Here is a 23,152-nt window from a genome sequence, read left to right on the forward strand (position 1 = left end):
TCTCTAGTTACCCTACGGCAAGTAGTTTTACTAAATATTGCCTCTTGCTAATAGTCAAAAAAATTAATAAATAGATGAGGCCAACTGACAACTGTTATGACTTTATTATTGCATATTCTATATTATAGCCCCCTAATTATTAGAATATAACTACTATAATACTGCCCCTTTATACAATATTATAACTACTATAATACTGCCCCTTTATACAATATTATAACTACTATAATAATGTCACTTTATACAAGATTATGACTACCTTAATACTGCCTCCTATGTACTAGAATATAACTACTATAATACTGCCCCTATATGCAAGAATATAACTACTCTAATACTGCCCCCGCAAGGACATAACTGCTATAATACTGCTCCTATATACAAGAATATAACTACTATAATTAGGGATCGACAGATTATCGGTTTGGCCGATATTATCGGCCGATATTCATGATTTTGGACGTTAACGGTATCGGCAATTGACTTGTCAATAATCCGAAAATGCCCCGCCCCCCCTCACTGCCCACACCACAGCACCCCCCACCACCGCACTGCAGTCGCGTTGGCCGTGATAGGACTCAGGAGGACCCCAGGACAGGCAGGGGAAGAGAAGCGGGTGGCGGCGGTGGTCTCTGGCACGCAAAAGCCGCTGCTGTTCATTGATTTAAAGCGCCCGCTTTAAATCAATGATCTGCAGCAGTGTCACTGGGGTGGGGGGGGGGGGGGGGGATAAATAGCTGATAACTTATACCAGAATATATATCGGTATAAGTTATCGGCTATTGACGCTAACCTTCACAGAGTATCGGTATCGGCCATAAAAAAATCGATAATGGTCGATCTCTAACTATAATACTGCCTCCCATGTTTAAGAATATAACTACTATAATACTGTACCGTATGTTCAAGAATAAAACTACTATAATACTGCTCCTATGTACAAGAATATAACTACTATAATACTGCTCCTATATACAAGAATATAACTACTATAATACTGTACTGTATGTTCAAGAATATAACTACTATAATACTGCTCCTATGTACAAGAATATAACTACTATAATACTGCTCCTATATACAAGAATATAACTACTATAATACTGCCCCTATATATACAAGAATATAACTACTATAATACTGCTCCTATGTACAAGAATATAACTACTATAATGCTGCTCCTATATACAAGAATATAACTACTATAATACTCATGCTATATACAAGAATATAACTACTATAATACTGCTCCTATATACAAGAATATAACTACTATAATACTGTACCGTATGTTCAAGAATATAACTACTATAATACTGCTCCTATATACAAGAATATAACTACTATAATACTGCTCCTATATACAAGAATATAACTACTATAATACTGTACTGTATGTTCAAGAATATAACTACTATAATACTGCTCCTATGTACAAGAACATAACTACTTTAATACTGCTCCTATATATAAGAATATAACTACTATAATACTGCCCCTATATATACAAGAATATAACTACTATAATACTGCTCCTATGTACAAGAATATAACTACTATAATGCTGCTCCTATATACAAGAATATAACTACTATAATACTGATACTATATACAAGAATATAACTACTATAATACTGCTCCTATATACAAGAATATAACTACTATAATGCTGCTCCTATATACAAGAATATAACTACTATAATACTGCTCCTATATATACAAGAATATAACTACTATAATGCTGCTCCTATGTACAAGAATATAACTGCTATAATGCTGCTCCTATATACAAGAATATAACTACTATAATGCTGACCCCATATACATATTTAATGCAAAGTGACTTCTCTGTTGTCTTCAGCTCAGTATCACAGGCTTCCTGTTCCTGTTTACAGGGTATACTGTTTTACATAGTGGGAGGGGTTATAGTTAAGAAGGTGTAGTGGGAGAAGAGTTGTCTGAATTCCTGACTAGAGTGTACACAGGAACAGGAAGTCCTTTATAGGATGCGCACCAGACATTGGGCTGAAGACAACAGAGCAAACATTTAGTATCAAAAGCAGAAGGAATACCAATATATTGATTAGACACTTGAAAATACATTTTCTTGACAGACAACCTCTTTAAGGCAGGAAAATGAATTTGGGCTTTTTTTCTGAGTTCCAGCTTAAGAAGAAAATGTTCACTTTGGCTGCGGTTTATGAAAACTCTTGTAACTGGATGCATAAGGCTCAAAGGTTTATACCAACTGAAAGGCAAAGACTAAAAGTCATCTGTGCCAAAGGCCTTGTCAAAGCTGGCTTGAAAAGTTTTAAGGCATCTTAGTTGAAAACGAATATGTGCTGAAGGCATTTCCTGAGAAATAGACAGCGCCGGAGGGAACATGGAACATCAGCGATTGCGAGAGAAGAGGGTGTCAGTTCTATGGGTTATAGGGTAAAAAAAAAAAAGAAAACTATTTTTAGTTCTTTGTCCAAAAAGGGTGGTAGGCACTACAGACATTGTGGAACAATCCATTAACCCCTTCTGAACCAAATAGTGAGTAGACAACTCATAAAGATTTGTCAGCTTTACCTCTTTCTGGTTTGGAAAACACTGCTTTAAGTAACAAAAAATAAATAAAAATAAATGTTATGGGAACTTTTTTTCTTGACCCCCAAGGACTAAATATTGGCCTATGAATGATCATGTTCTGCAATGTGTATTTACCGGCGCTCTTACACATGCACGGCGAAATTCCATCTGGCTTTAAGGGACCACTACACTTTAAAATTGATTCCGATTTTGGCGCCTCTGACGCCAGCTCTGAGAGCGAGAGAGTAATTTCCATGCTATTCCGAAGGAGTGCGAGGGATATTAATTCTCAAGTGATTGGAAAATAGATTTGCTAACTTTAAACCACCAGCCTGAAATGTCACCCTCCGCAAAAGGAAAGTCATTGTTTGATAATTTGATAAATGAAAATCTTAAATTACTTTCTCGCTGCTGCGGTTTATTGGAGTGATATTGGATTATCGCAAACCGTATTATTGTGTCTTGTTTCCTGTCTCTTTTTTTCTTTCTGTAATCAAAGGAAATGCACTTAAAAAGGACAAACCTGCTTTGCTTGAAACGTAGAATTGAAAGTGTTTGTGTAGGTTTTTCAAGCTCGGAAACAAAAGGGTTCGGGATTTCTCATGCAATATCAATAAGGTATCCATACAGCACTGATATTGTTTGAGAGACTGTTAAAAAGAAGGTTCTTTTTGTTACAAAGTAACCTGGCTTCAAAGTTGGACTCTTTAAAGGATATCTATGGAACATTATGTTTCTTAGCTGCAGTATTTTCTTTCTCAAATTGTCACAGTAAATGTATAGACATTTTGAAAGATTGCATTACATATTTCTACCCCCAGGTGGTGCTTTAAAACATTCAACTTTGGTAAGTACTGTATGGCTCATATCCCTTTGCAACAGCACACCATGTGGTTAGGCAAGGTATTACAAGTGTAACTTACTCTCCAAATAACTATTGTTATTTGTAAGGTATCCATACGGTGCTGACATTGTTTGAGGGACTGTTAAAAAGAAGGCTCTTTTTGTTACTAAGTACCTTACTTCAAAGTTGGACTCTTTATAGGATATTTATGAAAGTTATGTTTCTTAGCTGTAGTATTTTCTTACCCAAATTGTCAAAGTAAATCTATAGACAATCTAAAAGATTGTACTACCAATTTCTGCCCCCAGGAGGTGCTTTAGAACATTCAACTTTGGGAAGCACTGTATGGCTCATAGTCCTTTGCAACAGCACAACATGTGGTTAGGCAAGGTATTACACATAAAACTTACTCTCCAAATAACTATTGTTTGTAAAGTAATTTTGATTTAAAAATGAAGGTATTATGATAAGATTAAATGCATTTTATGTCCATACATTCACTTTTAATGCTAGGGGGCAAAAAATTATTTTTATATATATATATATATATATATATATATATATATATATATATATATATATAAAACTGTTTTTTCGTTTTGGGGATGACCTGCTGATGCCAAGTACCTTTCCATTTTGGAGGATAAATGGTGGAACCATGTCCATGGTTAATGTTAATGGCAACTTATATATATATCTATCTATCACATCCGGTTCGGGGATAAGGATCAGTCCTGACCTAAAATCACTGTCCCTACCTACTCAGATTATCTGCCCTAAAAGGGCAGAGGGTATCAGCAAAGTCATGCAGGCCATATAAGCAACATATGGGTAAAATAGGTATGGAGTCAATAGACAAGGGGTTAGAGCCACAAAGTCAACATTTAAGAGGGAGGAGTAGTAAATAATCAGAAGTCAGAAGTGGTATAGGTAAAACTTAGAGGGTAGCACAGTGCAAAATCAGCAGGCAAAAACGGGTCAGGAAACACAGATCAGGTAACAACACGCCAGAATACAGAAAAAAGACTTAGTGATCCCAAATGTGAGTGAAGGGAATAAGTTGTCAAGGGAACAGGGAAAAATCCAAATCTTAGACTGTCCAAAGGCCTTGAGGACTAGGCTAAGGACCTTTGCCCCACGCTCAAACCATTATGGTTATTGAATCTAAATTTCCAAATATCACTGTTCTTTTCTTGCCACAATTGCCATAACTACTTCTTGGTCTTCATAAAATCACACTGCACAGTAGTACTATAGTAGCTTCTTTTTCTAAATTGGTCATTGCAAGACATGGAATAACTCTTCCTGGCCATTTCACAAGCCCTGAGCTTAATGAATGTTTCATGTGAAATCAAAAAAATGTCAGCAATACAATCTGACTATGACCCTTACATTTCTAAGAAATTGAAAACCAATATTTGATCAAGGATTATTTCTACTGATGTTAGTAATAAGAGTTGTTATTGCTCACTTTGTTTTTTTTTATTGTATTATTAAAATTACCTATGCAATGCTTTAATAACTCTGTTTGCATGTCGACTAATGTATGCTATCATTTATTGCTCTACTCACTGTTCTGAAAGTGAAGGTCTAAAGTTTCAGGCCTTCTTCTCCAATGTGGGGAGATGCAGTACAGCTTCCGATGCAACCATACAGCGTTTAAGGAAGTTCTATGCACAAATCGTATTCAACAGAAACTTCTGTGCATGTGTCCTGTTCTTCGGAAAAAAAAGGTCTGTGCATGAGTCTCATTCATCAGAAAGTTCTGTGCATGAGTCCTGTTTTTCGAAAAAAAAAAAGGTCTGTGCATGAGTCCTATTCATCAGAAAGTTCTGTGCACAAGTCCTGTTCAACAGAAAAGTTCTGTGCACGAGTCTTGTTCATCAGAATAGTTCCATGCATGCATCAGAAAAGGGCTTGCATGCAGAACTTCGCTGAGCATGGTGCGCTTGCCTCAGTGATTGCACTGCCTAGCGTGACTTGCGTCTCCCTGCATTGAGGCTGAAAGTTGGGCAAATCTGAAACTTTGGCCTCACGCTTTACATGCTTTGGTTTTCTGTAAACTGAATAAACTTTTGCAATATATATATTAAAAAAAAAACTTTCAAAAAGTTTGCCTGGACATAAAGACCAGGCAAGTGGGCATAGTGGTAAGGGGTCCTAGCAGCTAAACAGAACCACTTTCCAATTATATAGAGGTTATGATGATGGAGACAGAGTCAGAGGGGAAGCTGAAGACAATAGATAATACAATAGAGTACAGAGAGTACTAGGACAGGAAGAAACTATAAGACAGTAAAGATCACAATGAATATAACCCAACCATTTGTTGAACTAATGGTCATAGGGTAAGGGGGCATTTCCTTCTTGGCTATGGAGCCCCATAACTCATAGCTCTGCCCTCTGCTGCAGTGGTTGCACATAGGGTTAAAGTGTAAAGCCGTCCTATTACAAGTCTCATTATAAAATGCATCTAGCTCATTTTGAGGCAAGCACCTTCGATATAAACCGCCGTATGAAAATGATGGCTTTATCATTTGCACTAATGCCGCGCCGACATAAAAGATAGCAAATAATGAATGCCACAGCAAAATGTAAAACGGTGCCTTTAAACGATATCTGCATTTAACCCTTCCTAAGCGACTCAACAAGAATCTAGCTCGTAAGACAGTGATTCCCGCTGCTCGAGCAACCATGGGTTAAATGATATGTTGTATTCTTCACTTAAAACTCATGTTTTATTATAGAAAAAAAAACACAACGTAAGCACATTTCATAGTGATTTTCTGCTTACTGTACTTCGTAGCTGAAATCAATCGGCTCCTCTTTTTTTGTAGTAATCTAAAGGAGGAAACTTATGAAGCATTATCCGAGTCAATGTAAAGTAAGCACTTTGGAAGTGTGGTTCTTAGATAATGATCACAGTAAATCCCGGACACCTATGCAGATGGCCGCATAAAATGACAGCACAATACAGTCTGTCTTCTGCACTGTTACTTCGGCTCTAATCACCGAGCAGAGGGGACGATTTACAAGGTTGGCTTGCTCAGTCACTCTCTTCTGGGCTCTTTCCATCGGCTCTTTGTTAGGGCTGAATTTACTCCTTTCTTTAAACAATGTAACACTTTTCTGTGTGGTCTGCAGGATGCTTGAAAAACTGACACCTGTAAGAAGTGCAAAGTTGGCATTGAGGAAAGAGTGAGGCCATGTTCACACCTCGGAATTTCCGTGCGGAATTCCGCATTGAAATTTTGCACAGAAATTCCGCTGCAGCAGTGTCCCATTGAATTCAACGGGATTCTGCTGGGCTGTGCACATGTCGGAACTTCCGTGCCGGATGTTTCTGGCATTGAAATTCTGAATTCTGTGTCCACGGAAAAAATTAACCTGTTAATTTTTTTTGCAAACTCTGCACTGAATGCATTCCCTCTGGAATGTTCACACAGAGATTTTCCATGCGGACATTCTGAAGTGTGAACATAGCCATAGGCAAAGAAGGGGTTGTCCAGTCAAAAACAACAGATCCCCCATCCAGAGGTTCCAGCACTCAGATCTCCAGAACAGGCCCCTAGCTCTCCATGTGTCCTTGAGCTGCAGATGCAACATCATCCTTTCAATTTCTATGGGAGCACTGGAGTATGCGAATCGAGCACTTGAGTATCTCTTGCACATATGTAGGAACCTTTAAAGGGGTACTCCACCCCTAGACATTTTATCCCTTATCCAAAAGATAGGGGATAAGATGTCTAATTGTGGGGGTCCTGCCACTGGAGACCCCCGCAATCTCTCCTGCAGCACCCCCTGTCATCTGGTGCATCACAAGAAATGTCCAGACCACAACACGATCCTACATTTCTCTGACTCAATTGCATTAGTTGATACTGTTCATCACTTCCTGCAAAAATGCAATCATTATATTGATTGTCAAAGAATAAAAGAAAGGAAATATTAAAGCTGCAGGCAGCGGTGCACCTCCTCCGATAATGTCACTAGAAGCTATGGGAACCTTTGAGGACCTCTATTAACAGTGTCTATTTAAATCTTCATCTCCCCGCAGAATAGTGTAAACCTTCCTATCAATTTACAAAATACAGAACCCAACAAACCCCCCCCACTCCCCCTCCCTACTCCCCCGGTCACAGCCGCCTCTGAGCACATTATTATTTTTTATGTAAATGCATGGACTATCTCTTTCTTTATGGTACAGTGATATTGCAAGTCAGCATCATTTTTGCTGTTTAAGTATTGAATATGCAATTAATAGGGAGATATTTGGTCATGCCTGGTACTGGGAGGAAGTGGAGAAACAGCTGAATAATCGAGTTTGGGGGCAAAGTATCAACACAGGGTGATGTATGAGAGAAATTGATGTGGCAAAATAGAGCTGAATGTACATCCCTCTTCAATGCAAGGCGAGAACTCTGTCCCCTGAGAGCCCACGAGGGAAGCAGATTGAGGCACCTACATTATCTCGCCCGGTGTTTCATGTACGGCCATTTGTTCTGCAAACAGACCTCATTCATTTTCAGATTGGTTATTATTTAACCGGTGTAGTGTGATGAAGCTTTGTCCTGACGGCAGTGAACACCACAGCACAATGACTACCTGCAATGCGGTGCATGGCTGCTGTAACATGGGCAGCTTTAACTCTTTCTGAGTCTCTAGAACTTAGCTTAAAGAGATGAACCCTGTTCACATGTCCAATAAGGGTGTATGGAAATTATAGAGAAAAGTCCTCATCTCTGGACTGCCTTCTAGGAACCAGAACAGAACTCCTCATCCAGGACCAGAACAAAGGTCCTTATCTCCAAACTGACCTATAGGAATCAGATCAAAAATCCCCATCTCCAGACTGCCCTCAAGGAACCAGAACAAAAGTCCTTATCTCCAGATTGCTATCTAGGAACCAGAACAATATTTCACATCTCTGGACTAGCCTCTAGCAACAAGATCAGAAGTTCTAATCTCTGGACTGCCCTCTAGGAACCAGAACAGACTTCCTCACTTCTGGACCACCCTATTAGAACTAGAGCAAAAGCCCTCATCACCGGACTGCCCTCTAGGAACCAGAACAGAAGTCCTCATCTTGAGACTGCCTTCTAGGAACCAGAACAGAAGTCCTCATCTATGGAATGTCCTCTAGGAACTAGAACCAAAGACCTTATCACAGGACTGCCCTCTAGGAACTTTAAAAGAAGTCTGTATCTCACGACTGCCCTCTAGGAACCAGAACAGAAGTCCTCTTCTCGGGACTGCCTTCTAGAAACCAGAACAGAAGCCCTAATCTCTGGACTGTCCTCTAGGAACCAGAACACAAGTCCTCATCTCTGGACTGCCCTCTAGGAACCAGAACACATGTCTTGATCTGACTGCCCTCAAGGAACCAGAACAGAAGTTCCAATCTCCTGACTGCCCTCTAGGAACCAAAACAGAAATTCATATCTCTTTATTGGGCAGTCTAGATAATGCTAATAATGCTTCTTATCTGCCGACACATTCTATGATTTCAGACTTCCCTCTAGGAACCAGAACAGAAGTCCTCATCTCCAATCTGCCATCTAGGAACCGTAGCAAAAGGATATAACAGCTTATCTCTTCCCCTCTTTAACCTCCTGTGTGGCAGACCCCCCCCCCCCCCAGCAAAGCTTTTATCTTCAATCTCAGTACAAAGACCCGAAAGAAGGTTGTCCAGCACAATGATGGTAAGATGAATTTCTTTGCTTTTATTCAAGAATCCACTTCACTTATAGAGTTAATGTAAGAGCAACGTATGCAACTGACGTGTTTCAGGCTCGTGCTCTTAGTCATAGTGTGCAAACATCGCCCTTACGGTATGTGGATTCCTCAAAAGTGATTCGGCTTACCATCACTGTGCTGGACAACCTTCTTTCTCATTCTAAGATAAGGTACAACCATCTGTTAAATAGTCACCCATTTCTTCGAATGAGCTTTTTTAGCAAATGGACCTTTCATCACCTTAGCACCTGGTTAAAGGTAGACTAACCATTCGTCCTGCTTTCCCATATACACAAAGTTATGCTTCTTAGAAGATTAAAAAAGAGAAGAAAAAAGAAAACAATAAAAATGCCATCTACAAAAATAAAAGGTTTTCTGAACCCGATCAAAATCCTGCACCAACATCACAGCTTCTTTGGATGCCCTTTTTTTGGGAAAGGTCCACACTGTGGCCTTTAAGATGAAAGCTTATATTCTTGGAAAAATGTTCAGGATCAGGTTTTACAGTACATAAATATTGCTCTGGGCCATGTGTTGGCGTTATCTGACCAGTGATTTATCACATTTCCTTTTGCAGAATTCATGTTGTAACGTTCAGCCAGATGCATAACATAATGTGTTGACAAGGGGTGAGCGGGCACAAGGAGGTTAGATTACAATCTCAGGTCAGCCAATGACTGCAGGCGATGATAGTGCTCGCATTTATAGTTCATACGGGGAGACGGTAACTAAAATAAAGTGGGACATAGGCTAGCATCATCCTTGCACGTACAGTCGAGTCAGTTTCCTCATTTGTGGCCACAAAGTTCCTGCTGCTTTCTATGGGAAGTCAAGGGCCGTACAAATGTATTATAGTAATGTAACAGATCAGTGGTCTCCAAACTGTGGAGCTTCAGATGTTGCAAAACTGCAACTCCTAGCATGCCCAGACAGCCGTTGGCTGTCTGGGCATGCTAGGAGTTGCAGTTTTGCAACATCTGAAGCTCCACAGTTTGAAGATCATTGAAATAGACCCTAAAAGGTCACCATTAGGTGGAAAGTAAATCAATATGTAGACGACTCAATGGATCAGTTTGAGTACGTTATCCTAATGAAGGTATAATGACCTTTCTGGGCAATCCAAACCATAGACTCAAAAGAGGGCTTGAGCCCGTGCCTTTTTAATGCACCTGCCCAATGATGCCTTGACTGATTGGGACTTCTGTGGAGTGATGCGGGTCTCATTTAGCTGAAAACGACTGCCAGAGGTCCTTTACCTCAAGAATTGTGTTGTGTTAATGTATGTCAATGTATTTCAAATTGAGAAGTGCCCTTTTTTCTACATGAGCCCCTGCCCCCCCCAAAACAATGTCTGTGCACGCACCTGATCAAAACCCCCTAGATGACTCTCATGATGATTGGCCCTATTTCATACCTTATACCTTCATAATCCTATTTGCCCAACAGAGCAATCAGAAGAGATCTCTCAATTCTTCTGAGGCTGCATTCAGATACCATTTTGTGCCCTCCATTGATCTACTCCTTTTAAAAAGAATGCCAACATACAGCCCAAAGCATTACCAACAAGCCCATAGGTTTTAATGGGCTGATTGTAGATTCATTGTGACTATGTTCAGTTCATTTCCTGAAAGCATGAGCTTTTGGGACCAAGTTTTGATGGCCCACACAGGCAGGGTATATGTTTGGGAAATGGACCGAAGGTAGTCACAATTAGAATATAATCAGTCCATTCAAGTCTATGGAGCTGTTTGCAACATGTTGAGCTGTATGTCTGATCTTGAGAGATCTTATTAGAATCAAGCATGCACGTCGCCACTCCATTTGTTGTCTATGGAAGCTGCTGGAGATAGTCGCGTTGTGTAACGCTACTGGGTGTGGACCCACTGTGCCAAAAGTAGTAGCCTGCCAGGCAGGTAGAATGGGGCAAACTGACACTAAAGAGAGTGTTAGTGCTAGACAGAGCTGCACAGATGTTTATAGTAGAAGATGTGAGAATTGTAAGTCCAGTTTACAGGCAAGGATCAGGAACACAGGATCAGAAGGCAGGCAGACAGACAGGCTTCAGGAACTCGGGTACAGAAGACAGGGTTCAGGGACCTTAGCAATACAGGAAACACAAACAGAATGCAACCTTGCTGAGGCCAGGAACAGCAGATATGGCAGTCTTAGACAGGGAGTTCTTGGCTCAGATTGGAGGAGGGTTTATTAGGGAGTGCAAGCTGGCTCTATAAAACTCAGCCAGTGGTCGCGGACCGCCCCTAGTGGACAGAGTGGAAACACTAAGTACCCTGGGGGTGGCCAACCAGCAGTGTTACAAGCAGATTGTTTGACTCTTTGCGGTTCCCATTGAAGATGAATGAAATGGCGGCATGCATGCGCAACCTGCAAATTAATTCTAATAGCAGACTTCAGTTCCTGTTCTCAAGAGCGCGCGGAGCCCCATCACTCAGATCTCCCTGCAATTAGATAGTATCCCCTTTTCTGTGGATAGTGGAAAACTTAGCAAAATGTTAAAAACTTGGCAAGCTATAGATTAAGCTCGATGCTTATGTGTCAAAAAGACTGTGTGAGCCACTGGATGCATGCCCCCTCCCTCCCTCCACCCCTCCCTGATTTATTAATGTACTAAGCTCATCTTCCTACACTGAGCCTTGCATGTCAATCAGGCCAGTCAGGGAGGGGAGGGGGAGAGAGGAGGCATGCATCCAGCGGCCTAAATAGTCTTATTGACAACATTTTGAGCATAATGTGAAATTGACAGACTTCTTCAAAGTACATCCTACTACTTGACAATGCTTCTACTTGACAATGCTTATAGATTTTTTAAATCTCACATTAACCAAATAAAACAAAAATGTCTTTCTATGGCAAGAACAGTCCACAAGGTCTCTTTTGAACAACAGATAAAGTTTGGCTATGCACCGGGAAGAGTTTACTTAATTAACGCATTATGTAAAAGAAGACATTTGCAAAGTTCCCTGCCCCTTACAATTTTATGGAGAACTTGAACATGAATAAATATAGGTCATAAATTGGTAGACACTTAAAAAAAAGGCAAGGCCAGTATTAAAGTTTTCAATCAGCAAATTCTTCATGATCACCAATTCATACTTAAAAACAACTTCCCGAATAATCCACCTTTTGCTGACATTTTTTTGCCTTGTTTTTATGCTCTTTTGCAGCTTTACCATAAGGCTACAGGGGAGATTTATCAAGCAACCTATCAGATTATTTATAAAATTTTTCACAGGTCTCTAAAAATAAAAGAAGTGACCTGATTGGTTGCCATGGGCACCTGCACCACTCTTCCTCTGCACAGTTTTTGATAAATCTTCCCCTATATAATTTAATATTTTATCCTAATAAATATGTGGATAACTTGTTAATAATTGTATTTTTAAAGAGCATTCCATTCCTTTTGTTCAGTTCAATATTTCCACAAAAATAAAATGTGACATGTTTAATTTTTTTTTTTTTAAGAGTAGCTCCATCCAATGGAAGAAGAACATTTGTCCACTTTTGTCCCTCACTAAAAAGTATTAAAACTTAACTTTCATTACTGACAAAATAATAATTGTGAGTGATCATAAGGAGTGAGGTTAAAAACCCAGCATGCCACTACCATGTTCTTCACATGTTATTTGTTGCCCTCCAGAATACATGAATGCATTTAACTTCCTGGGCATACCTGCAGTGCATGCCCAGGTTAACTGTTAATGCTGACTTTAAAAAAAACAACAAATCCCCCCCAACATGTTTCGCCACGACATGTGAGGTCCTCAGAGGTCAATGGGGAAATCGCTACATGGCCATTGCCCCATTGACCTCCTAGGATGTCACATGTCGTGACAAAACATGTTAGGGGGGGCTTTGTTGTAGTTTTTAAAGTCAACATTACCACCGTTAATCAGGGCATGCACTGCAGGTATGCCCAGGAAGTGAAGTGCATCAATCTATGCTGGATGGCAACAAATAACGTGTGAAGAACATGGTGGTGGTATGCTGGGATTTTAACCTTATGATCACTCACAATTATTATTTTGTCAGTAATAAAAGTTAAGTTTTAATACTTTTTAGTGAAGGATAAAAGTGGACAAATCTTCTTCGACCATTGGATGGAGCTGCTCTAAAATTAACTATTGTTAGTCCACCCCTCATCTGGGTTCATTTTGTTGATGTTTAAGGGGTTGTCTTATGAAGACAACCCCATTCTATATGACCTACTAATGAATATGGCCATCATAGATATGACTTCGATGTTGACTCTCTTCTAAGTAGGTCAAACTATAAGAGTGGCCCTGAGTAAGCAGCCATCCTTTTATGATATGGGCGGCCATAACTGCCATGCAATGTTTATATTCCCTAAAGCTGCAGCATTACAGGATAGCATGCTTGGCTTCAGAAGACCATAAAATGGTTCAACAGGTGTCCCCCTAACTCCAAGGCATAGTCACCCCAAATATATCGCCCAAGATCATTACATAAATATGTAGATACAGATAAAAAGCAGTATTTACAAATTATATTCATACATGGGATCAGAGCTCAAGTCCTGCAGGAACGCATGGGAACGGAGTTCCTGCACTTTTTCCACAGCAGGAACACTGTTTCCATTAGCAGGAGTCCTGTAGGACTAGCCCTTGAGTGGAAATCTTGGGTGAGTTCCCACACTTATTTTCCTAGGACTTGACCCCTGCATGGGATTCAATAAACATATCGATACAACATATAATACCAACCAGCCAGGCTCAAGATTGATGCCTAGGAGGAAACCAAGTACCCCAACACATGTTTTGCATCCACTTCATCTTCTTCTTCCCCTGAAGAAGCAGAAGTGAAATGTGTGTTGGAGCGCGTGGTCTCATAAGCACCTATTGAGTCTGTTTGGTTGGTATTATATTATAACCATTCTTGTTTGTAGTTACATATTTTATCTATACGTATATTGTGTCTCATGGATCAATATTGTTTGTACAAATGAGCGGCAGGGGCCATATTAAAATTTGCGGATATTTAGCAAATGTATGGACGAATATTCGTTCTATGTTTGTGAAATTTTCATAAACCCTACGTTCATTTCCTTTTTTTTTTTCGTAATAAAATTTGCATAGTGCGCATGCGCGATTATATCTTTCAAGGGAGGGATCAGTGTCCTCTGGAAGTACTGATATTCACGAATATTTGCATATTTGTGTATACAAAATAGTCGCGCTCCACACCGACTCACGCAGTAAATAATATTGGAGTTTTCTTTGGACGACAAGTAGAGATGACCGAACTTACAGTAAATTCAATTTGTCACAAACTTCTCGGCTCGGCAGTTGATGACTTTTCCTGCATAAATGTGTTCAGCTTTCAGGTGCTCCGGTGGGCTGGAAAAGGTGGATAGAGTCCTAGGAAAGAGTCTCCTAGGACTGTATCCACCTTTTCCAGCCCACGGGAGCACCTGAAAGCTGAACTAATTTATGCAGGAAAAGTCATCAACTGCCGAGCCGAGAAGTTCGTGACGAATCAAATTTACTGTAAGTTCACTCATCTCTAACCACAAGCTGTAAGCAGAGAGGGATGATCACTTTTTTTTTACACAGTACACATCATTGTTGTGATGTGAACTGGGAAAAAAAAACGAATATTCATCATTACGAAAATATATCGCTATATTCAAAATATTCGCAAACTCTCGAAGTTTCGATATTCGTGGTAAAAATTTGCATTTCGAATATTCACGCTCGACACTTTGCTGCTTTTTATCTGTATCGTCATAGTTATGTAAGGGCCTGGAACAATATGTATGGGGTGACTTTGACTCTTTTTAGGAATGCTTCTGAACCATTTTTTTTTTTACATGATTAAAGGGGTACTCCGCTGCCCTGCTTACGGAGCTCCTCTCCCCAGGGTCCGGAATTTTATTGTTACGGACACTGTGTGCGGGCTTCCGTGTTCAGGGCCGCCCCTCGTGACGTCACGTCTGCCCCCTTGTGACATCACGCCCACCCCCTTGTGACGTCACGCCCGCCCCCTCAATGAAAGTCTATGGGAAGGGGGCGCGACAGCTGTCGCGCCCCCTTCCCATAGACTTTCATTGAGGGGGCGGGCGTGATGTCACGAGGGGGCGGGCATGACGTCACGAGGGGTGGCCTTGACAACAGAAGCCCGCACACAGCGTTCGGAACAATAAACTTCCAGACGCTGGGGAGCAGGGCTCCAGAAGCAGGGCAGCGGAGTACCCCTTTAATTCTAATATAGATTTTTTTATTTTATTGTTTTTAATATTTCATTATTATTATTTTTTTTTATTATATTTTATTGTTCTGCATCATTTTGGTGGATTCTTACAGTAAAATAAGTAAAAGTTGCAAAAACAGAATTAAATCAAACAGATATAAATCAAAGTTATTTGCAGGTGGAGGCTTCTTTAAATGGGACCCAGCTCACATTTCTTTCTACAATTGACCCACAAATGCCTTTACAGAAAACTCGCTGGAACCAAAGTCACTGCAGAGGTTTCCAGACAGTCTGCAGAGGAAAAGTTTGGATTCATTTTGGGAAAAATTAGCATGTGACAGCGAGCTACTCAACAAGGCGAGTTATTGGTTTCCTTGGTAATCTCTGGCACCTCTTGCCTTTAAAAATCTAATAATAATTGAATGTGAAGAAGTAAAAAAAAAAAAAAAACAAGGCGAAAAGAAGGGAAAGGGATTAAATAAGTAAGAAAGCCTCAGTGCGGAGGGGATTTCTCTGGCAGTGATTAGGCTGCTAATTGATCAGCGCACGGCACGACAAAATCCACAAGGCAATCACAGGACTACTTAGCAATTATGCTTGGAGCAATGCCAACTACTACCTCCTCTGCTTTCACTGTCAGCTGGCTTCACCTGGATTGGTCGGTTCATCTGCAAGACACAAAGAAAGTAGAGCGTACGTTAGGAGGGAACAACGGTTTAAGAAAATGTTAAAAAAATGTTGGCAAAAATACATATACAGAAGCATATTTGATATTTTACTTTGAACTTTGTGCACTCAGATTAGGCTAAGGTCACAATGCCGGTGTGCTCTGACCCTTTAAAGGGGTACTCCGCCCCTAGACACCTTATCCCCTATCCAAAGGATAGGGGATAAGATGTCAGATCGCCGCGGTCCCGCTGCTGGGGACCCCCGGGATCGCTGCTGCGGCACCCCACTGTCGTTACTGCACAGAGCGAGTTCGCTCTGTACGTAATGACGGGCGATACAGGGGACGGAGTAGTGTGACGTCATGGCTCCGCCCCTCGTGACATCACGACCCGCCCCCTTAATACAAGTCTATGGCAGGGGCGTGGCGACCGCCACGCCCCCTCCCATAGACTCGTATTGAGGAGGGCGGGCCTTGACGTCATGAGGGGCGGAGCCGTGACGTAACGATGCTCCGGCCCCTGTACTGCCCGTCATTACGTGCAGAGCGAACTCGCTCTGTGCAGTAATGACAGCGGGGTGCCGCAGAGGCAATCCCGGGGTTCCCCAGCAGCGGGACCCCAGGCATCTGACATCTTATCCCCTATCCTTTGAATAGGGGATAAGATGTCTAGGGGCGGAGTACCCCTTTAAAGGTGCACTCTGGTGGAAAATAAAAGGCTTTAAAATCACAAATTTGTGAATTACTAAATCCTTCCAATATTTATCAGCTGCTGTATGCTCCAGAGGAAGTTGTGTAGTATTTTCCAGTCTGACCACAGTACTCTCTGTGACACCTCTGTCCGTGTCAGGAACTGTCCGGAGCAGGAGAGGTTTGCTATGGGGAATTTGCTCCTGCCAGTTTAGAGTAGGAGCAAGTCCCCAAGACAGAAAATAACTATATAACTTTCTATGCAGCATACAGCAGCTGATCAGTACTGGAAAGATTAAGATTTTTAGATAAAATATATTTTTCATCTGTATAACTTTCTGACACCAGTTGATTTGAAAATATTTGCTTTCCACAGGACTATACCTTTAAGGGTCTGTTTTGCAATTTTTTTTTTTTTAGACCTTGAAAGGGTCACAGCGCAAATGCCATCACTGCATCTCGTCGGATCCATTTGACTTGAATGGGGTCCAACAGGTATCCCGTCTTTTACAGGAGTAAAGTGGAGAAAAATAATGGGGGATGTAGTACTTTTTTCTCTGCTCAACTCCTATTACTCCGAGGGACTGACCGACGGAGCTCACTTTAGTGGAGCACGGCAGCAGTGTGAACGAGCACTATGATTTCAATGGGTTTACAGAGACTTTAATACCCTTAGGGTATACTGCTGATATGAGATTGGTGGAGTTTTGACTCAGAATTGATCACAGCATCTAAAGGGTCAATGGTGGACATGAGCAAGATTGTATGTCTGCCATTAACAATGAGGTCCCTCCTTTACATCATGCACAGACAGTGAACGCAGGAGCTACGCTTGCTTTATAGATGGTGGGTACAGACTGCTATCAGCAGCCTGTACCCGCAATCTGTAAACTGAGTGTAGCACCTGCGCTGGCTTCATGTGCATCATGTAAAAATATACCATGATGTATGTTTATTTATTAAATAATATACTTTCTATAAATAAATAATTCATAATTATAATTAATAATACTTATTATGATTATTTATAAATAACTGAAACCACAAGTTTCATAAAATGTTTTGACCAAGAGTTTATAATCTATAGGAAATAGGTATCAGCAATATCTAGTTTAGTCCTTCGAACAGAATTGAGAATGGTCAGAAAAGCAGCGAGAGTTTCTTAGAGTGAATGTGAATGTTTTCCATCACTGAGGACCAGAAACATCTATTAATCTGTAAGATAAAATAGCGACAAAGGTGTCTGGTGGCGATAAGCAGAACATTTGGGATCCGTCCAGGTGTAGTAAAGCAGGCTGTCAGGTCACTTAGTCTTGTAAATAGGATGTATTGTTGACCAAAGGATCTTCAGGTCTAAAGACAATGACTCAGAGCGTCATAAAATGTGACAAAATACCCTGGAAATGGAAATTTATGGAAACTCCAAACAGCTACAGTCTTTATGTTGGACTTTAGGACAACTTTCTCAGACTTAGGGGCTAGCATAGCATTGCTTGGTGCCCAGTATGGTAACTTTTGTTGACCTGCTTCTTGTGTGATGTGGTGTTACAGTGCTCATATACCCTCATATGACCAACGCTTCATATATCAGACACATAACACCTCTATGCAGTATCCTAAAAATACTGCCATCACTACATATTTTATAGTGGCTGTATAGTAGAACCTTCAGTATTACAATGATTATGCCAAGATTAAAAGTTATCTCCTATTCACAGGGGATAACTAGCTGATCAGTGGGGGTCCGATGACTGTGATCACAAGAGCTGAGGTCTTGTGTCCTCCTATTCAATGGAGCGATAGCACTCATGCTTGGCCACCACTCTATTCACTCTCAATGGGACTTCTGAACATAGAACAATAGAGTAGAGCTGTGGGCAGGACTGTTTCCTCAATCCTGGTCCTGCCCGCTCCTACTGAATGTCTGACCATTACTGCCCACTCCCACAATGTGTGCGTTCCCTTCCTGACTGTTCCCTCAATGTGCGTCCAATCATGATCACCACTTTCTCCCAGCATTTTGTAAAATGCGACACTGCTGGGAGGAAGACCACTGCACAGAGGGGCCAATGGGCACCTCTAAATGCCAATACAGCTTAAGATTGCACAGAAGGGAAAGATGCCATGTGTAGTTTGCCAGAGTGTGCGTGAATAGCGGGACCTACTGCATACCGTGTGACCGTCTGTTTTATCTGATCCTGCATGACCCCAATTCCATTAACGTTCTCTTGACTGGAGCACTCGGCTATGTTTGGAAATTCCATTGAAAGTGAACAGAGTGGTGGCCAAGCATGCACCCTGCCACTCCATTGAGTAGGAGAACAAGGCACCACTGCTCTTGTGATCCCAGCAATTGGACCCCCACTGATCAGCTAATTATCCCAGAAATCGGACCCCACTGATTAGCTAGTTATCTGCTATCCTGTAACTAGGTAATAACTTTTAATCTGGGGATAACCCCTTTAAGGTTGGTGCGGGTCTCAGTCCTTAGATACCAACCATTTGAGATGACCTATTAAAAGGTAAGACGCTACACAACACTGGGCCAGCCCAGACCTAGAGAAGAAAGCTGAGGAAGCTCTGAGATATCATCTTCATGCTCTGACACACATACAGTATAGCGGAGGACGGACTGTTCAGTCAGGTTTTTATCTGAGGTAAATCTCGGGTCTCTGAGGTAATAACTACGGTTTTATGTATTTCTTTACCTTGGCCCCACAGCTCATTTGTAGGTTACCACTTGCATAAAAAGATCTTTAATTATGATCTTTAATTACAGTATATGGTGGCATCATCTCCCCCAAGACCCCCGCCTGTAATGAAGTGGCTCCCGACTCCTCAGTAAAAAAAAAAAAAAAAAACATCAGCTCCTTAATAGTGCACACTCTAAATCTGTTTGATGTTGTAATACTTTGCAGGTACGCTATTTATCTCGCATAACAGCATTCCGTAATTCCGTATACTCTAGATCAGTGTTTCCCAATAAGCTTTCGGCTGTCCGAGCATGCTAGTAGTTGCAGTTTAGCAACAGCTGGAGGCACACTGTTTGGGAAACACTGCAATAGGTTTACACAGGGTGAAGATTAACATACCAAAAAGTAATCTATCTCACTGGTGGAACCCATAGAACAGTGTTTCCCAACCAGTGTGCCTCCAGCTTTTAAAAAAAACAACAACTCCCAGGATGCCCAGACAGCCAAAGGCTTGGAGGGAGTTGTAGATTTGCAACATCAGGAGGCACCCAGGTTGGGAAACACTGTTCTAGATACATCCAGAGCTGAAACCACTTCTCTGGTAACATTACTGCAGCCCCCTGCTTGTTCAGAATGTGTACAGCATTTGCTTTGCTGCAGTCTGTTATAGCAATAGCGTTTTCATGAAAGGATGCATGCAGAGACATTTCCAACAAGGCAGAGCACTTGAACCAAGTGCATTATGGGATCTAAATTACAAATTCTTCTTTCAAGAATTCTCTTTGGAGAATAATAGGCCAATAAGACTTCAAACCCTTATAGCATTCTCCTTAAAGGGGTACTCTTTAATCCTTCCAGTACTTATCAGCTGCTGTATGCTCCAGAGGAAGTTATGTAGTTCTTTCCAGTTTGACCACAGTGCTCTCTGCTGACACCTCTGTCCATATCAGGAACTGTCCAGAACAGGAGAACTTTGCTATGGGGATTTGATCCTGCTCTAGACAGTTCCTGACACTCACAGAGATGGCAGCAGAGAGCACTGTGCTTAAACTGGAAAAAACTACACAACTTACTCTGGAGCATACAGCAGCTGATAAGTACTGGAAGGATTGAGATATATACACAGACCTAATTTACAAATCTGTATAACTTTCTGGCACCAGTTGATTTAAAAAAAAAAAAAAAATTCCCACCGGAGTACCCCTTTAAGGAGAAACATTGTCCTTTTGTCGAGCAAGAGGAATAAAATCTCTCATATCTTTCTCTTATTTTGCCTAGAGAGGAAACCTGATGATGTCATAGTAAAGAATCTTGACCTCACAATGGCTGCTCAATAATAGATATTGGCAACATTTTCTAGGTCTGTACAGAGACGTAGCTTGTAGCTTCTGGGCCCCGATGCAAAATCTGCAACAGGGCCCCATATGCCAATTATACCGTATTTTTCGCCGTATAAGACGCACTTTTTCTTCCCCCCAAAAAAAGTTGGTGCGTCTTATACGGCGAATAGACCCCTATCGCGGCGGTCCCTGCGGCCATCAACAGCCGGGACCCGCGGCTAATACAGGACATCACCGATCGCGGTGATGCCCTGTATTAACCCTTCAGACGCGGCGATCAAAGCTGACCGTCGCGTCTGAAGGGAAAGTGACACTAACCTGGCTGTTTAGTCGAGGTGTTCGGGACCGCCGCGATTTCACCGCGTCGGTCCCAAACAGCCAAGACTGAATAGCCGGGTTAGTGCTTACAGGACACCGGGAGGGACCTTACCGGCCTCCTCTGTGTCTTCTCCGTTCAGGGATCCCCTGTATTGCCGGCGCTCTCCTTCTTTGTCATCACGTTGTCGCGTACGTGCGTCGGCGTGCGTAACAACGTGATGGCGGCGACGGAGAGCGAGGATACCCGGCCGGCAGCGTTGATGGGTCCGGAGCGGCGGGGACACGTGAGTATTACCTCCTATGCAGTGGTCTTCAATCTGCGGACCTCCAGATGTTGCAAAACTACAACTCCCAGCATGCCCGGACAGCCAACGGCTGTCCGGGCATATTGGGAGTTGTAGTTTTGCAACATCTGGAGGTCTGCAGGTTGAAGACCACTATTGGGTTCAAAATCTTTATTTTTTTTAGATTTTGCACCTATAAATTGTGTGCGACTTATACGCCGGTGCGTCCTATAGGGCGAAAAATATGGTATTACTGGTCTCCAATGGGGCAGATGTGCTTTGGGGGCCCCCCTTAGGCATGAGAGCCCTGGTGCGACTGCTACCTCTGCTACCTCTATAGCTATGCCCCTGGGTCTGTATATTCTCTAGCAGTCCTGTATCTGAATATAAACTGCTGGGATTTGTATTGGAAATAATATGGAAAACTATTGGCCGTCTAACAGCGCCATAGCCAGGGAAACTATTCTTTTAGTCCTGAGCTATAATACATGTATAATTTACAGCACATTACAGTCTACTTGACATCACGGGGCTCTAAGTAAAGAAACCAGCACCGCCCGCCAGCGGGTGATATATTCCCCAGCCCCTGCCCCGTACAAATCACTCACTACCAGACTTCCAGTAGCCAGAGAGTTATAGAGCCTGTCCTGGGCCAGTCCTGCAGGGGTGTTTTCATATATCACATGAAATCATGGTCTATCCGTCTATGTATCGATCCGTCTTGCGCTCAACAGACAGAGATATACAGTAAGGCCGCAGGTTCAGCTCACAGGCAGCCACAAACTATCTGGATCTGAATTCTTAGTCCTTGTTTTTCCATTAATTTATTGCATTTTTAGTTACTGTGAGGATTAGTCAGCGCCAATGATGTAGACTCAGCTGGACTCCACCAAGTTTGCGTGTGTTTAACCCGTCCATGTTCGCTGCTGAACAAAAACCAACACACACAAAACAAAAAGCAAATTCAAAAATTGGCCCTCATTTACTTAGAAAATCGGGTTGTAAGTCTATGTTGCTTTCTCACCCGATTGCTTTTTTCCCCTGATATTTATTATTATGTCGCATCCTGTTTGTCGCACGTGGGTTTTCTTGGTTTTGGTTTCCAACTCCTCTGAGTTGTCGGGAAAAAATCCACAACAATTCAACAAATTCGGGTTGGAACCTTTATAAATACGTGGGAAAGCTCAGAAATGTCGGGTTACGCCCCTTTTTCGGGTTTTGGAGAATCCACATCGGGTCCGTCGGGAAAAAATGTCGCATCGTGTCGCAGACTGGCGCACGATGTCTGTGACATGGCGCAGACAAAGATGCGCCAAAAAAACCCGACAAAACAAGTCGGGTTTAGAATAGTAAATGAGGGCCATTATTTTGCACAAGTTTTCAACGAACACCCTAAAGCTTGTATTTTTCGTGCTTAAGCCCTATCAGTTAGGACATGCTAAAAAAAAAAAAAAAGCAGGAACTCGGTTCCCATGGGTTCCTGCAGGACTTGAACCCAATGGCTGTCCTTAACCAAAGATTAGGGAAAGGCCATGTTGGTCCTGGATTCCACTTGGGCTGCCACCTCAGTGTACACTAAGAAGATATGACACAAGGCATAAAATATAAGCTATATGGATATTACAATCTTTCTATAGGAGTTTCCCCACTTCAGGTGGGATTTCCACCCTACGGACCCACACCTATCGAAAGACAGCTGACCTCATATAGAAGACTAGTGGGAGACGTGGCCGCACACCTACTGTATCTTTACTCCACTGGGTCTCCTACAATAAGAGGGC

General features: G+C 41.7%; 1 protein-coding gene and 1 long non-coding RNA gene across 18 annotated transcripts in view; one reads left to right on the forward strand and one right to left on the reverse strand.

Annotated features, from left to right (window-relative positions):
- Positions 1-2,586, forward strand: part of LOC130293828 (uncharacterized) — a 53,564-nt gene extending 50,978 nt beyond the window's left edge. The window contains exon 3 of the long non-coding RNA XR_008848311.1: positions 2,115-2,586. This is a non-coding gene — a long non-coding RNA (uncharacterized LOC130293828). The remainder of the gene's footprint in view (positions 1-2,114) is intronic.
- Positions 1-23,152, reverse strand: part of CELF4 (CUGBP Elav-like family member 4) — a 1,140,249-nt gene that overhangs the window by 418,162 nt on the left and 698,935 nt on the right. For 9 of the 17 annotated variants that reach the window (XR_008848282.1, XM_056542932.1, XM_056542937.1 and 6 more), the window contains exon 3: positions 15,996-16,047. Coding sequence is in view for 16 of the 17 variants with exons in the window: in XM_056542932.1 (XP_056398907.1) it covers positions 15,996-16,047 (52 nt within the window). In the remaining variant the exon portion in view is untranslated. The remainder of the gene's footprint in view (positions 1-15,995; positions 16,048-23,152) is intronic. The other 8 variants (XM_056542861.1, XM_056542886.1, XM_056542825.1 and 5 more) reach the window with 1 other exon arrangement.

This window comes from Hyla sarda, chromosome 1 (genome assembly GCF_029499605.1).
Source record: "Hyla sarda isolate aHylSar1 chromosome 1, aHylSar1.hap1, whole genome shotgun sequence".
NCBI lineage: Eukaryota > Metazoa > Chordata > Amphibia > Anura > Hylidae > Hyla > Hyla sarda.